Source organism: Manacus vitellinus, unplaced genomic scaffold (genome assembly GCF_001715985.3).
Source record: "Manacus vitellinus isolate BGI_N305 unplaced genomic scaffold, ASM171598v3 scaffold_15_pilon, whole genome shotgun sequence".
Taxonomy (NCBI): domain Eukaryota; kingdom Metazoa; phylum Chordata; class Aves; order Passeriformes; family Pipridae; genus Manacus; species Manacus vitellinus.
The window spans coordinates 2,925,443-2,940,744 of record NW_021939122.1 but is presented as its reverse complement, the minus strand read 5'-3'; the positions used below and the strand labels follow the sequence as shown (position 1 = coordinate 2,940,744).

The window sequence follows — 15,302 nt, the reverse complement described above, 5'->3', positions numbered from 1 at the left end:
ATCAAAGATGCAATAAAAAGACTGAGGGTTTTTTTTCCTAGTCCTGCATAAACATCAACTTGCACTGTGTATTGGTGTGGTTTTGTTTGGAGTTTATTTTTGTTTATGCTTTTGTTTTGTTGCTTTTGTTTTCATTTATCTATTTGGTTTTGGCTAGTTTGTTTGTGGTGGGGGGGATTTTTTTTTTTCTTGTCTTAAGCCATTGTGATTACTTATATCCAACATGTGGCCATTTAGACAAATTAATCTTGTAAGAAAAAATCATTTCCTAGCCTTCCCCAGATGAAAAATAAGGAAAATTAAAGGGAAGGAGATCCCCTGTGTTCTGCTTTGTGCCTCCTTTATCTTCACTTGGAACCAGAAGGGTGAAATTTGAGGTATTACTCCAGTGTGCCTACTTTGATGGAGACCACAGCAAAAGCTTAGGTGGAATGGGGGAAGTAACTGGGATCTACTAGAGGCTGGATCACAAAACAGCTACCACACCTCAACTCTGTTGGATTAGGTTCACTGGGATTGGTTGAATCTGACCTTTCCTATCTTCCTTTTCTGATGAACAGTGTGTGAATGTTTAATCATTCACTCTAATGTTATATTTATTTAGTTAGTTATGCTTAAGCAGCATTTACTTATGGTACCTTATATTTGAATGGGGAGAGTTTTTCATTTGTGGTAACTTTGTTTACAGAATGTAAAAACTTTGTGTATTAAATATCTTTTTAATTTTCATACAGATTACCAAAGCTTTACCTGTGTGAATTCTGTCTTAAATACATGAAAAGTAAAAACATTTTGTTAAGGCACTCAGAGAAATGTGGCTGGTTTCATCCTCCAGCTAATGAAATCTACAGAAGAAATGACCTTTCAGTATTTGAGGTAGGTTTATCAAAAATGTAAACTTTTTGGAAGTAACCAGTTTGTAGACATTGCAGACCAATTGTAGAACTAGTGAAAACTTTAACATGCTTAAATACTTCCTTGGAGATTGTTCTTATACTGCAAAAACAAGTCCATCTTCCCTATTCAGTTCTATCCTTTGGGGCCACATTCTTTCATGATTCATACTTGTGCTTCATGCATTAGCCAACCTCTTGCTTCCATTGCTGGTCTGCCTTTCCCTTCTCAGCAGAAGTACCTCTTCCACCCATTCATTTCTGGCTATTTGAGTGTCTTGGGTATAGGGAGAAGGCTAATGACAGTGTCCGTGCTCCCAAAGTAAAAAAGGAAGCAAAGCAGCTTCTCGTGTGTTCTAAAATCGTGAATGTAGCTGCTGGGTGCTCTTGCCCTCCTTTTGGATGTTTGAGAAACTTGGCCAAAACCATCCTGGCTGGGTGGTAGAGGTTTAGGCCAACTTTGGCCAGAACACACTGCCTTTAATTAATAAAAAAATACGTGTCCACAAACTCAACTCTGGACTTATTAATCTAAATTATTCTCTTGGGAGATGACTTCTTGTAAGTTTGAGGTTTTGTGGATATCCCAGACAATAGAATTCTGTGTTTCAAATAGCATACCTGCACTTATATAAAACTATGCATTAGCCTTCACATTCCTGTTTCTCAAGCATTGTTACAGATAGCATTAACAGAAAAGGCTGCTGAGGTTACTAGGACTTCTTTTGAGACTGTTTCTCAACAGTGTTATTTAGATGTGTATATTGATAATGTCTTTTTAAATCCAAATGTCAGATTCTGCTTCAAACTTGTATTTTCATACTGTATAAGTGTCTGTTTTGCTTGATCATTGCCCTTATCTGTTCAAACAATGGTAGATGCAGTCTTGAAGTTCTTACTTAAATTAGAATAAGATCTTAGTATTTGGTTCACTTGTTTGTGTTTGTACTATTAAAAAAATAGCTATTTTCATCAGGGTTGCTTCTTTCCTGACTTGAGCAATTTTTATAAATATTGTAGATCTGCCAGCAAAGGACTTATGTTTTAAACAGACTTAACTCTTTTCCTATCAAGAAGTGAAATTGTCCCAGCCAGTCTAAAATAACTTTATTTTCTCTATTAAGAGGTGTTAAGAACTGTGCAGCATACAATAGGCAAATTGTGCTTTCCCATTTATTTTCATTGACTACTCCCGACATGTAAATAAAAAATTCTTTAAAAAATAAAGTAAAGTACAGGGGATGGGGAGGTGGGGAATTGCTGCAAAAAGCACACGACAGACAAGGTGTGTGTGAGAGCAACGTCCCAACTCCACTGCTTTTATCCCCTTTCTCTATTTTAGGTGCTTCAGTAAGCACTTTTGTTAAGCCTTCTGAAATAAATGTGGTTGGTTTGAGTTTTTTTGTTTCCAAGGTTAGTGTTGATTGTTACTCTGATTACTGTAGAAACTCAGTCATTAGTTGATGTCCTTTTTCATAGATCCTTTCAAGAATTCCGTGCAACCATTTTCTTTTCAGCAGAATGAAGGGTTTGTGATTTCCTTCATGTTTTATGTTTTTGAGAGGAATAGAAATAAGTTTGGCATTTTGTGATTTATGTACCTCTGCCCAGAGCATGACTTCAACAGATTTGAGAGAAGACTTTGACATAGCTTACTGCTATGCTGTAGCCAGGAAACTTTTGACAGATGCTTGCTTTTGAGCTTGCCCACCCCTCTTTTTTCCCCACTTCTCACATTTAAAACTGATGAACAAGCTGTGTTTGCCTGAAACTTAAGGTTTTTTACATTTCTGTACAAATGTTCTTACTGAAAAAGACAGCTCACATAATTTGCATTTTCAGGCTTATGGCTTAGCCAGTGGAGATTTCTACTTTCTAAATGTTCACATTGAATTTGCACACTTGCTAGTAAGTGTGAAAAGTAACAAAAAGCACCTGGAAAATACAGTGTGTTGAGAGCTTAATGTATTTGATAGGTTCTTAAGAGCTGTATGCAAATTTATTCTGCTGCATTTAGGAGCAGTGAGGGTCCATTAAATGTTGAGGTTTTTTAATCCAGTTAATGCACCTATACTACTGAAATAGCCTTAAAATCCCTAAGTATGTCCAAAAGGTTGGATTTTACTCAGAATTCTAACTAGGATTTGTACTCAAAACAAATTAGAATAGAATATGACTTCTTTTTCAGCACAGTGTGCATAACATTTGTCTGCCTCTGTGAATGAAACACAGCTACTGTCATTATCAAAGAACATCATACAAGCAAACCTTTCTATTAGGAAGATTATTTAAAAAATGCTGTTGCCTTTGACTGAACTTTCCCTTTCAGGGAGTACCTAATTGATCTAGGAAATCTGCATCTGTGTCTGCCGTTTCTGTAGCTGAGTCACAGCTTGACTCTTTACACTCGTAATATACCTAGACTAATTGTAGTATTTAGCCTGAAAATTTACTTCACTCACTCAGTAGCGTTTTAGTCTGGCATGGAAATTTTGTCTTGTCTAATTTATCCAAAACATTGATGCGATTGATGTGTAATTTGCTACTCATTTATTGGCATTGCACCTTAAGGACTCAACATAATACACTTCATTGTTTTGTTTTTTTTTTTAAGTTGTTGTGCACACTGCCTTCTAGCAAACCACAGTTTAATGCATTTTAACTAGTGCATTTTGTTTTGTTGTCTGCTAGCCATTTTCACTCCAGGAATAAAGTGAAAGAGGTCAGTCTATCTTGAACAATTAAAAGGTGAAGTTACTTTGTTTGATAAATCTGGATACTCAGTTACATAAAAATGCGAAGTAATTAGTACTAATTGGAGATTTCTTTCTTAACAAGAAACTGGGGCATTTTTCTTCTGAACCTGAATGTGTTTTATTGGGTGTTTTTTCCCTAACACCATACTATTCACATTTCTTTCTAGGATATGATTGATTGAAAAAGTTGTTTTGTCCTAACTTGTTGGTGTCTTGCAAGTAACTGCATCTGTCTTACTTTTCTAGGTTGATGGAAATGTGAGCAAAATTTATTGTCAGAATCTCTGTTTGTTAGCTAAGCTCTTTCTGGACCACAAAACCTTGTATTATGATGTTGAACCATTCCTCTTCTATGTCCTTACAAAAAATGATGAGAAAGGCTGCCATTTAGTTGGATATTTCTCTAAGGTAAAAAGAAAAAAAAAGTGGGTTTATTTAACGTTTGTAATTTCCTGTTCCCCTTAATACTGGTGACAACAGCAAGGAAAAAAAAATTGCAAGTTAAAAAAAAAAATAATCAGAAGCTTGAAAGCCTCTCTGTAAATCTCAACTGTTATGTGTCTCAAATACACTGTACTTGGCTAGTGATACAAATTGAGAATGCGTTCAGCCACGTGGTTTTGGGTGTTTTTTTTCTAAATTTGGGTTTCTTGTTTATTCATTTGTTTTGTTTGTTCCCAGAATGTGTTGTGGTTTCAGTTGAATATTTAAATCTTTCTCCTGCCCCTAACGTTTTTGCATTAGTATGCCAAACCTAACTTGTAAAAGTTGCAGGTACTTGGAATGTTGATGTGTTTTCAGGGCTTGAGGCCAGCAGTTCAAGCTGGCTATTTAGATGTAAATTGCCAGGGATGTTCCTCTTTTGTGTACAGTGGAATCTAATGCAGTTACTTATTGCACTGATGTAAGATTGCATTGCTTAACTTCATGGTGGATGTCTTGGCTTAGAGTGGATGCCTCTGGTTGTGGCTGAATTTCAAGTAATAGGTGGCTGCTATAGACAAAAATAATACTTATGGGAACTATCTTGACAAAGATGACCAAGAAATACAGTGTAGTTAGATGTAACTGCAACAGGAAAAGCTTCCATTGTCCATAATTTGCCAATAAGGGATGGGATGAATAGGTGCAGTTACTCAGAAATTCAGTACTTCCTGCCCCTAGTGTCACCACCTCCTATTGACTGTATAATTTTCTTTCTTGAAGAAGTGATTTGTATGAAGATAACACTTTGGAAAAGTCCAAAAATCTTGTCAGATTACCTGGATATTGTAAAGTAATCTCTTGGATGTCTGACCACATCCTTCTGAGAGGTGGGCCTTGTTGGAATTAAAGTAACAGTGAGGCATGTAGGCACAATTTACACTGTTTTTTATGTCAGTCAGAACTTCTTGTGTTTTAAAACATGTCAACTTTGATTTAGGCACATTTTCTCCATTTATTTAAGGTAAAGCAGGTTAAGGTGAGTCTCTCTTGACCCCCCCCCTTATCATAGAATTATTAATGTTGCAAAGTAACTCTGAGATCATAGAGTCAAACTGTTAACACAGCACTGCTATGGTCACTACTAAACCATGTGCCCAGGTGCTACATTTACAAGTTTTTTGAACATTTCCAGGGATGGTGATTCTACTACTTCCCTAGGCAGCCTGTTCCAATGCTTGATAATGATACACACATCTTCTTTCAATGAAGAAATTTTTCAAAGAAGAAATTTTTCCTAACATCTAATCTGAACATCCCCTGGTGCAACTTGAGACCTTTTCCTCTCGACCTGTCACTTGTTACAAGGGATAAGAGATTGACTTACTAGAGTCCAAGTAGAACACATCCACAGCCTTTCCCTCATCCTCCAAGTGGGTCACCCTGTCATAGAAGGAGGAACCTGTCAAGTTTGTCAGGCAGGACCTGCCTTTCATAAACCCAAGCTGGCTGGGCCTGCTGTTCTGCATGTGCAGTGTGATGGCACTCAAGATCATCTGCTCTATGACCTTCCCTGGCACTGAGGTCAGTCTCACAGGCCTGTAGTTCCCCAAATCCTCCTTCCACCCCTTCTTATAGATGGGCTTTACATTTGCTAACAGGCTGTCACTTGGGACCTCTCTGGTTAACCAGGACTGCTGGTAAATGATGCAGAGTGGCTTCGTGAGCTCTTCCAACAGCTCCCCGGGTACCCTTGGGTGGATCCCATCAGGCCCCATGGATTTGTGTGGGTCTATGTAGTACAGCAGGTCACTGGCCATTTCCTCCTGGATCACAGGGGCTTCATTCTGCTCCCCATCTCTGTCTTCCAGTTCAGGGGGCTGGATACCCCAAGGACAGCTGGTCTTGCTATTAGAGACTAAGGCAAAGAAGGCATTAAATACCTCAGCCTTTTCCCCATCCTGTGTCACTGTTTCTTGAGAGTTTGGGAAGTCTGTACAGAGAAAATACTTAACCATACTGCAGAAAATAGGAAACCTTCTGAAATATGGCTTAGGTATCTGCTCTCCCAGCTGAAGAAATACTTGGGAATGAGCATACTGGCATGTGATCCTGTCAGTATCATCACTGGTCTAGTGTCATCTTATGTGTGGAGGCTGAAGTGATAGTGGGTGTCTTAAACTATACATGTGCTTACCACAACTTCTTGTCACTTAGGCTGACCTGGATATTTTTGGTTGATTTATTTCATCTCCCTCAAAACTATGTATCACTGATTTTTAGGGTGTTTTTGTTGTTTGTAATCTTTTAAAGGTAACATGGCTTTTCCTTTTTATCAGTAGATTGGAAAGAAACTGTAAACTTATATAGTTAGAACAGCTTCCTAGTTCAGCTTCTTCCTCCTGTTGTCTTAATCAGTGTGATCATTGCCTGTATATGACTTCATTCGGTCTGAAAGGGCTTTTGCTTCTGAGCCTTGATTTTTGGTTCAGTTGAGAAGCATTCAGCTTTGAAAAGTTAGTGTATTGCAAGTGTAACTTCTTAGTTCTGCAGGTATGGGGTTCATCCCCTGCACCCTGACCACATACTCATTCAGAGAGAGAAGACAAAATAAAGATGAAAACCAGCAGGCACTTAGTGTAACAGTTGTATAAAATACAACCTCACCATGTGTATGGATATTACATTCCATTTTTATATCCTTGACAGAATGGTCAGTGAAGCATGAAAATATTTCCCTCTTCTTACTGTCTTCCTCCTTTACTTAAACTTCATTATGCTGTTCAGACAATGTATTTAATTTTTAAGATGCTGAGTAGTTAACTAATTAAAAAATATTTTGAAGGATATTTCTAATATTTCCTTCTTACAATTATATGTTGAGGTGGAATTATTTGACTTTGGTACTGACCCCATACATCTGTTCACCTTATTGGGATATGTTACAAGGACAGTGGCAGGTGCAGGCAATTGCCCACTTCAGCAGTGCTTTGACATACTTGATCTGTTTCTCCTTCCCACAGGAAAAGCTTTGCCAGCAGAAGTACAATGTCTCCTGCATAATGATCATGCCCCAATACCAAAGGCAAGGATTTGGAAGGTTTCTCATTGATTTCAGTAAGTGAAGTGTTTTATTTACACTTGTGATCCAAGGAGCTGGGCTGTTATAAGAAAGTGTAACATGTGAAACTTTATTTAACTTGCTTTGTTGTTTTTATCAATAGATAATGGGATTTCTGTTTATGTTTACGTAGGATAGAAAAGCTCCCTGAAGTGAAAAACTTAGTGCTACTCTGTTATTGTACTCAAGGAAATTGAGAATGGATCTCTCGGCAGTAATATTAGCTCACAAAGCTATTACCCTGAATGAATTGTCTAAATTACCTTCCATTTTGCCTTGCTCATTAGTATAAGAGGAGGCAATTATTTGTGATTGTAGCTAAGAAGGTATTAGTCTAAGGCATTGTCTACATTCTAATATTTTTAACTTGTATCTTCTTTTAGCTAGAAAACTGTTCTAATTGAAGAATTGCTGCATAGAAGGAGTGTGTTTTGGGTTTTGTGTTCATGACTTCCTTAGAGAAAATGGTTATCAAAAAAAGTGTAGGTGCTCATGGCTGTACTTCCTGTTTTGTTTTGCTGAGTTGTCTGACCTGTTAGAAAGCTTCAGGCACACTTGTTTAGATACCAGTTTGTTATTCTCCAAATCTTTAAGGTGCAGTAGAACTCCAGACAAAATTATCTAAGGAACCTTCTCAGTTAAATGTCCTCAGTATTACTGAATCCAGCTTTCTACTGTAATTTAGAGGGAGGATGACAAGGAATTAGTGTATATTGTGTGTGGGTGGTTTTCACTATTATGTTTTTTAAAGCACTGTTGAATTACATGACAACAGAGATAGCTCAGATAATAGGATTCCTGCCCTGAAGGTGTATGCAAGAACATTAAAATGCAAATAATAATACATTGCAGTATAACAGCAGGACAAAGACAATAATTTGTAACTGTAGAGTTTTCAAGGTCTGTGTCTTGCAGTGTTCTACCCAGCATGACTGCACTAAAATGTATAAAGATACTTAGTGTGTCTCATCATTGTATGGCTTTAGAAACAGCCTTCACTATACCCCTGTGAATCAGGTAAGGATGTTTCTGGACCACTTAATCTGCCATTGAAATGTAACCATCACTGGAGTGGAACACAGCAGCTGTTCCGTTGTGCACCTTCTGCAACCTTTTAGGAAAGGCTGTGACAAGTACCACATATTTCTGGAACTGTGGAGTGAACTTTAGGCTCACTTAGGTAGAAATTGACCCTGGTTTAGCATTAAAATACTTTTTTGCAAAAGGAGATGGAGAACTCTTAGTAGGCACAATTGGTAAGTACTTCCAGGCTTTGGCTTTGTTTGTTACTATGTGGTATCTCTCAAAAAAAAAAAAAAAAGAAGAGCGCTCTTAAGAAACGTTATTCTGGTTGAATTTGCAATAGTTATGTTTACAAAACCAATGGCACAGCCATGAAACCCATGGATTCCACAGAAGGTCTGCATATGAGTATGCTGTGTCTCTTTGGATATGTGCTCTGTTACTGTACCATGTGCTACTTAATCTGGGAACATCATTAAGATGTTCTGTCTTTCTTATCCTACTGGAAAAATCTTTAAGCACATTGAGTTGTTTGAATCATTAGGTTTTATGTGTTAACTTACAACAGGACCTAATGGTGTTCTATCTTGGTGTTTATCTGGTGCTGTTCCTACAGTCTTTCCTCTTTGCAGACATGTTTATATCACAGGTGTGGGCTGCAGCTGTGAAAACTGGGCATAGTCCAGAGACCACTTTCAGCTTCTGCTGTAGCTAACACACTGCCCACTTCATGACCACACAATCAGTCCTTCAGTACCTTTCCACAGTATTTTCCCTTTGTTTTCTCGACAGAGGTTCCCTTAACTAATTGGGAATCAGACTGTCTCAGTTGCCGACAGAACAAAGAACCAAGAGGTGACTGAGAAAATCTGGCTCTGTAGTGTGAGTGAGGTACAAATTGCATGAAAGGTAGTGAGAGAACTTTGAGGCTGTTTCTCCCTAGATGTGTAAAGGAGAAGGGCAAGTTATCAGGCTAGTTTTCCTAGACTGTGCCATGAAATGTGGCAACCATAGCTTCATCTGAATCACTGAGCCCAAAATCTGTCTTCATACAGAAGAACCCTTTGAAGTCAATTTTACTTACTCTTTTTTTGGAATTTTACTTGTGGTTCTGCTTTTTATGTTATAATTGACTAACTGCCATCTTCTTTGTACTTTTTACCTTTTTTGTGCACTTGTGGTCTCCTGTGTATAAGTTGCTCTAGCTGGCCTGAGAAGATGTGCTATAACAAAATTCTGGTTATTATTCTAAACTTGAACAGAGCAAGTTTATCATCATTTAAAACATTCTTTGCCGGTGACATTATTGAGACTGTCATGTTCTCATAAAGTTGTTGGAAGATAAATTTTATGCTTTGAATGTTAAGTCTTCATTTGTTATGTGGGTAATGCTTGTAAACTGCTCTATTTTGAAATCTGTGAAGCAGTCACTGATACTTGTCTTTTTTCATAACAGTAACCAGAATAGTTTTTAGACTACAATAATAAAAATGTAACTGAGCAAGTAATTTTCAGAAAACGATAGTTAAAAAACACAAAAGGGAAGGTTTTAAGAACCGTGTGCGAGCAGCTGGCTGCTCACATTACTTTGTGTACATCTAGACACTTGATGGAAAGGCTGGAAAGCACACAGCTTTAAACCACTCCATGACTTCTGCTTTGTCAGCAGTCTGGTGTAAATGTAGTTTGTGGTCAAAATTTGCTTCCTTTTTGGTAAGTGAAATGCATTTGTTTGTTCAGATTGTGGTGCATTCTTTTGCCTTGAACTAATTTAATGTTCACAGATGAGTCTTATATGGTCATGCTGTAACTTGAATGGGAAAGTCTGCTAAAAGACAAATAGGTATTTGTTTTCTGACCATTGATTTTTGGTTGTTTTTTTTTAACTTATATTCTGTTAACTACACTTAAACGTATCTATATTTCAAATTGAAACTGATAATACTGTTATTTCTTACTCTGTAGACACCACTGTAAAGGTTTATCTGTCTGTGTCTTCAGGAATCTGTAATCTCACCTGTGGGGAAATGATTTTAAAAAAGAAGAAATTAACTTTTGTGAGAAGCAAGCATACTGTAAAATGCCTGAGTTCGCTAGTCTTGATTGTCTTCAGCAAAAATTTCATTTGTAGTTTTCTGTATGTCATTCATCATTTAGATAGCAATGTTATTGTTAAAACCAGAAGATTTTTTTTTTTTGATTGTAGGGAAGTTAGAGATTTTGACTGTTATAGAAGTTTGTTGGGCTGTTTGGAAATTGAAAAAAGTTGTTATAAATATTTATTAAACAGCTAAACTGTCAATCTGTAAAAATGAAGACTTGATACTGCTTCATTTTGCTTAATTCTCTGTAAGATAAAATCAGTTTAACCTATTTTATGTTCTTGAAACTTGTCATGCTACAGACCAAGTGGTTTACATGAAGTCTTTACTTTGTTTACACTGAATATACTTTAATAAATATTATAATGGTTGATGTTTCACGTAGGGATAGGGAACCTAATTTTTATTTGGAGTGTATTTAAACGTACAAAGCATTTCCTGAAAATAAATAAAGGTCTTAGTTTGATTGTTGTATTTATACCTTCCTGCCTTTTACAGGAGGGAAAGTTCTTGCCAAACTTCTAAGGTTTGGGCTGTTTGTTTTGTTTTCATTTCCTTGTTGTTCTTGTATTCAGTGAGGTTGACTGGATCGTGATTGCAGGGTCGTACCTGAGGGAGAATAACTGAATTCTGCACCCATCTTTTGTATGTGTTGCAAATAAAATTTTTGGGCAAGTAGACTCCATAAAGCAGGCTTTATTGTGTAAGAGCCCATTCTGGATTTGTTTCACTTCAAGTCCATTTGTGGTGATAGACAGCTCTCATTCCTGTCACAAGGATTACATGTATTTTCATTTGGGTGAGCCTTTATATGTCCTGTGTCAGTTCAGCCTGCACTGCTGCTGTGGGTTTGACAGTGCAAGCACTGAAGCTACGGTGTTGTGACTTCTCTCTGTGCAGACCCCTTTCTTTTATAAACTTTATCAACTTCTCTATACAAGACATTTTTCTTTGCTTTCTTGATTTGAGCTCTTGCAAATCTTCACGTGTTTTTTATTTCTGTTCCTTAGGCTGCAGTGCCAGGACATACTAGTATTTCTTTATTTGGCATATCTAACACGGAGTTCAATATTACTAGAATGGAGTACAGCAGTATTTCATATTTGTTTTCTGTAAGTTTAAAGTCATCTTTTGATTCACATTTCTTCACAGAGCTCATCTTGTTACAGTCCTGTGTTTCTGCTTACTGGATTGCAAATTCTGTGCTGGAGGCCTAGCCAGCAGTTGAAGGAAAAGAAATGCATGTGACTATTAGGATAAACCTTTCCAATTATGCTGGCCAGTATGCTGACAATTCATTTACATTACAGTTATAACCAGGCTTTTAATGCTGAGGAGCAAAGTCCTTGATAACCTGTTGTTATTTATCTTCAGGGCGTTTCTGGTCCAACTGATTATAGCAGTTTCTTACTCCCCTTCAGGATTCCTTCTTTTCATTTGGTTGTCTGTTCACTGTGAAATTATTATTCTTGTTAGAGAGATGAAACATGTTTTAAGGATGCTGGCATACTATTTGGGCTACATACATTCTTTGTTTTGTGTGTAGGGTTTTTTTTTTTGTTCACTTGTCTGAATGTTTGGGAAAGTTGGTGCTGACTTTTTGAACTTCTGTATCATTTATTGCATGCAACTTTTAATGCTGGATTTTTTCCCGTTAGCTTGAATTAACCCCAGATTCCCTTCTGGGATGTGTAGCTCAGATTTTTTTGTGAGGAAGCCGTGACAGGGAAGGGCAATTAAGTCTGGCAGTGAAAGAAACAAACAGAATTTGTATTACCTGAGGAGTTTTAGTGGCTCTGTTAAATGTCCTTGTTTGCTTATTTCCCCAAATCTGGTATCTGTTTCTTGGCCACGTGTTTGGTTTTTTTCCTGTTCAAGTCAAAGAGGTGAATAAATCTTCAAGTCCTGATTTGCAAAAGAGTATGAGCAGTATCAGCACTTGTGCAACAACTCATGTACAGCACCAGGGAAGGCAAATTTCCAAGGGATGAGAGGAAGGAAAAGGTGACTGTATAAGTAAGGGGAAAACTGTTGATGAGAAGTCATTTCTTTCCTTCTAAATGCTTTTCATGAATGACCATCAGAGCCATTGATAAAGGATGTCAGTACTATTACTGATCTTTTTAAAATGGTGTCTTAGAGAGAGAGATTCCCTCTCTTGCTCAGTTAGTTGCAAAATTCATTAGTCTGTGTTGCTTCTCAATAGGAAATGGCTCAGCAAAGGCCTGTGAACAAGATCAGTGTAGTGTTCATTTGCTGTGTAAGCTTTGAGGAAATCGATTGAAGACCTGGAACTACAAGTTGTTTCTTTGCTCTCAGTTTTAATCCTGTCTTCTTGACTGCAAATTCCTACAATACCTTGTCCATATATAACCATTTAGGGGCTCTTGTGCACAAAAGCTGAATCATCAGCTGAATCAGTGAAATATTCTGTGCTGAAAGTGGGTGGGGAGTAAGTACAGATGTCCTCAAAGGTGTTTGTTATACCCATGGTCCTGTATGGACTTTGTTTGAGAAGTAAGGGATGGTGATGGGGCAGTGAATAGACAAAAAAAGGATGCATAGCTTTGTAAAGTGCATTCTTGAATTCCTTCCAGTTTGCACTTGTTTCAGAAGATCTGCATCCCTCTGTGGAAATGTGGAAGACTGTTCATTCCTTAGTGCTCAGTAATACAGTAATACAGAAGTTGTAAGCATTGTGTGTTGAGTCCAGAGACTGCTTTAGGCAGAGAAGTTGTCTGTCCCACAAGCATCTGTATTGATGAGAATGGGGTCAGTGTGCTTATTTCTTACTGCCAGCAGTTTTGAGACACTTTTGAAACAAGCTGAAAAAACTGCATTACATGAAACCTGGGATAGTCTTCAGGTACAGTTTAAGGAGACTGAAAAGCATGAGATTTTCCTTTGGTGTTTAATGCAATTTTGTTCCTCCAGCAAGTTTGTTAAAGAGCTTGTCTAGCCTGTAAAATAAGTATTTCTGTGAAAGGAAAGAGGTTTGGTTTCTGTTAAACTTGAAGAAAATTATATAGTTCAAAAATAAAACTGCTTATTTTTGAATATGTTCAGTTCAAACAGCATTTGCTCTTCTAGGGTCAGCTAGTTATTTCCAGCTTCTGTGGCTCCAGTACTTGAAAAGCTCTATCTTCTGATATCAACAAATGGTTATTTTGATGGAAAATAAGAATTCCTTTTGGACAATATTGAGCCTTGTTTTCTCATTCATGTGCATTACTATGTCTTGGGTTTTTGCATTGTCTTCAGCAGGAGTGAGGGTTGAGCTTTCCATGGCTAGTTGCAGTTTGGACAGTCATCTTTTCTAGTTTCATCTTCCAAACTGGCTTTGTGGTACTTTAGTGTATCAAGAAGGTTTGAAAATGTTGCTGTGCCAGAAGATCAATTTTATAACTTGCTTATCTGTGGTTCTTGCTATAGTGTTTTTAGGTTTCTTGCTTTAACAGCAAATTAGGTTACTCCTTTGTGGAAACCTGAAAAGCAATGATTTTTTGTGAAGTATTATGTTTGTGCAGTCATCCAAAAAAATCTAATTGAGCAAAACTTGAAACTAGTAATGGACTAACATGTGGCCTCTCATTTAGGGCACCATATTGCTGATAAGACACTAGCATTAGAGAAAATGTCATGACTGTTTGGAAGATAAGTAACTTTTAAAAAATGCAATAAATGTGTTGGAAATAAGTGGTGCAATAAGAGTAAAAATGCTGCCTGAGATTTTTACAGTGCCTCTGAGAAAGTAGTGTATCAGTAAAGGAAAAACCTTGGAAAAGGTAGCAGACTTTCTTGACTGAGGGCTTTAATTTTTTAGTAGGAAGCTGGCGTGAGGAAAATGAGCAAAGCCATTACAGTACAGAAATGGTGTTGTTTCTTCTTTAAAGAATACTTGAAAATGGAAACAATGACAAACCATTAACAGAAGCACCATGAGGGCAAGAAAGAGCAGAAGTAGTGAAAATATGTATTTTTCTTCTTCATTATGATGAACTGACACAGTTTATTTGCTGTGTAGCCTTACTTTGTGTTAAGTAGCTGTGTAGACTTCTCTTACAGTAACAGGTCAAGGGTGGATAACTAGTTTAAAACTCTATTCAGATGGAAACAAGACATAGACCTTGAACTGAGAAAAGCTGTACTCTTTATAATAGTTAATAAATTAACCTCTGGAAAACAAAGAAAACTCGAAAAAAATGTAAAAGTGGATGCTGTAATGAAGGAAATGCATTAGATGAAGGTGTGTTCACATGTATGGCATGTAAGTTCTGGTACTGTTATGCAACTACTGGGAACCACTGTCTGATACCTGCTTGCAGTTTAGAACTAGCCTAAGCTGCAGTGGACTGTAAGCAGTTGGATCTACTTGTTTGGTGTGTGTTTATTTAGCACTGATAGTCTAAATCTCCTTATGAGAAATGGGAAGTAATGTGTTGACCAGAAAGTAATATTTTTGAAAACCTACTATAAGAGAATCATAGGAATTTTTTAGATATATCATAACTTTAATCAATTATGGATATGAAGTATAAATAGCATTTGAAAAATTAGGATGCCTGTGGAGTGATGAACTCTTTCTGTAAACACCTGTTACAGTGTTTATTTTCCAAAATCTGATGTTGAGATGTTTTACAGTTTGCTCTAACAAATATTGAAATATAACAGAAATACCACCTAGGAATAAATACACTTTTTAAAACAGTTGTTTACAGTCATGCTTTGCTGTGGCCTTTAAATAGAAGGGGGGGGGGTTAAGATAAAATTTATTCTAACTAAGAGCGTTTCAGCATTCCCTTTCTCACATTACAGTTTCTCACATTACAAGGACTGTTTTGTTACTGCTGAGGGAGTGGCAAACAACTGAAGGTGAGAATGTGAGACTAGGAGTAGAGAGGAACAGGATTTTTTTTTTTTTTAATAGGCTTTATGGGAAAGGTATTTTCTCAAACTACATTTCTGAAGAATTAAGGATCTGTGT

At 37.1% G+C, this 15,302-nt stretch overlaps 1 protein-coding gene across 5 annotated transcripts in view; it reads left to right on the top strand.

The window, feature by feature from the left end:
* KAT6B (lysine acetyltransferase 6B) overlaps positions 1 to 15,302 on the top strand; it is a 108,313-nt gene that overhangs the window by 68,331 nt on the left and 24,680 nt on the right. For all 5 annotated transcript variants that reach the window (XM_018068997.2, XM_008924314.3, XM_029958540.1 and 2 more), the window contains exons 10-12: positions 735 to 876; positions 3,896 to 4,057; positions 7,096 to 7,189. In XM_018068997.2, coding sequence (XP_017924486.1) covers positions 735 to 876; positions 3,896 to 4,057; positions 7,096 to 7,189 — 398 coding nt within the window. The remainder of the gene's footprint in view (positions 1 to 734; positions 877 to 3,895; positions 4,058 to 7,095; positions 7,190 to 15,302) is intronic.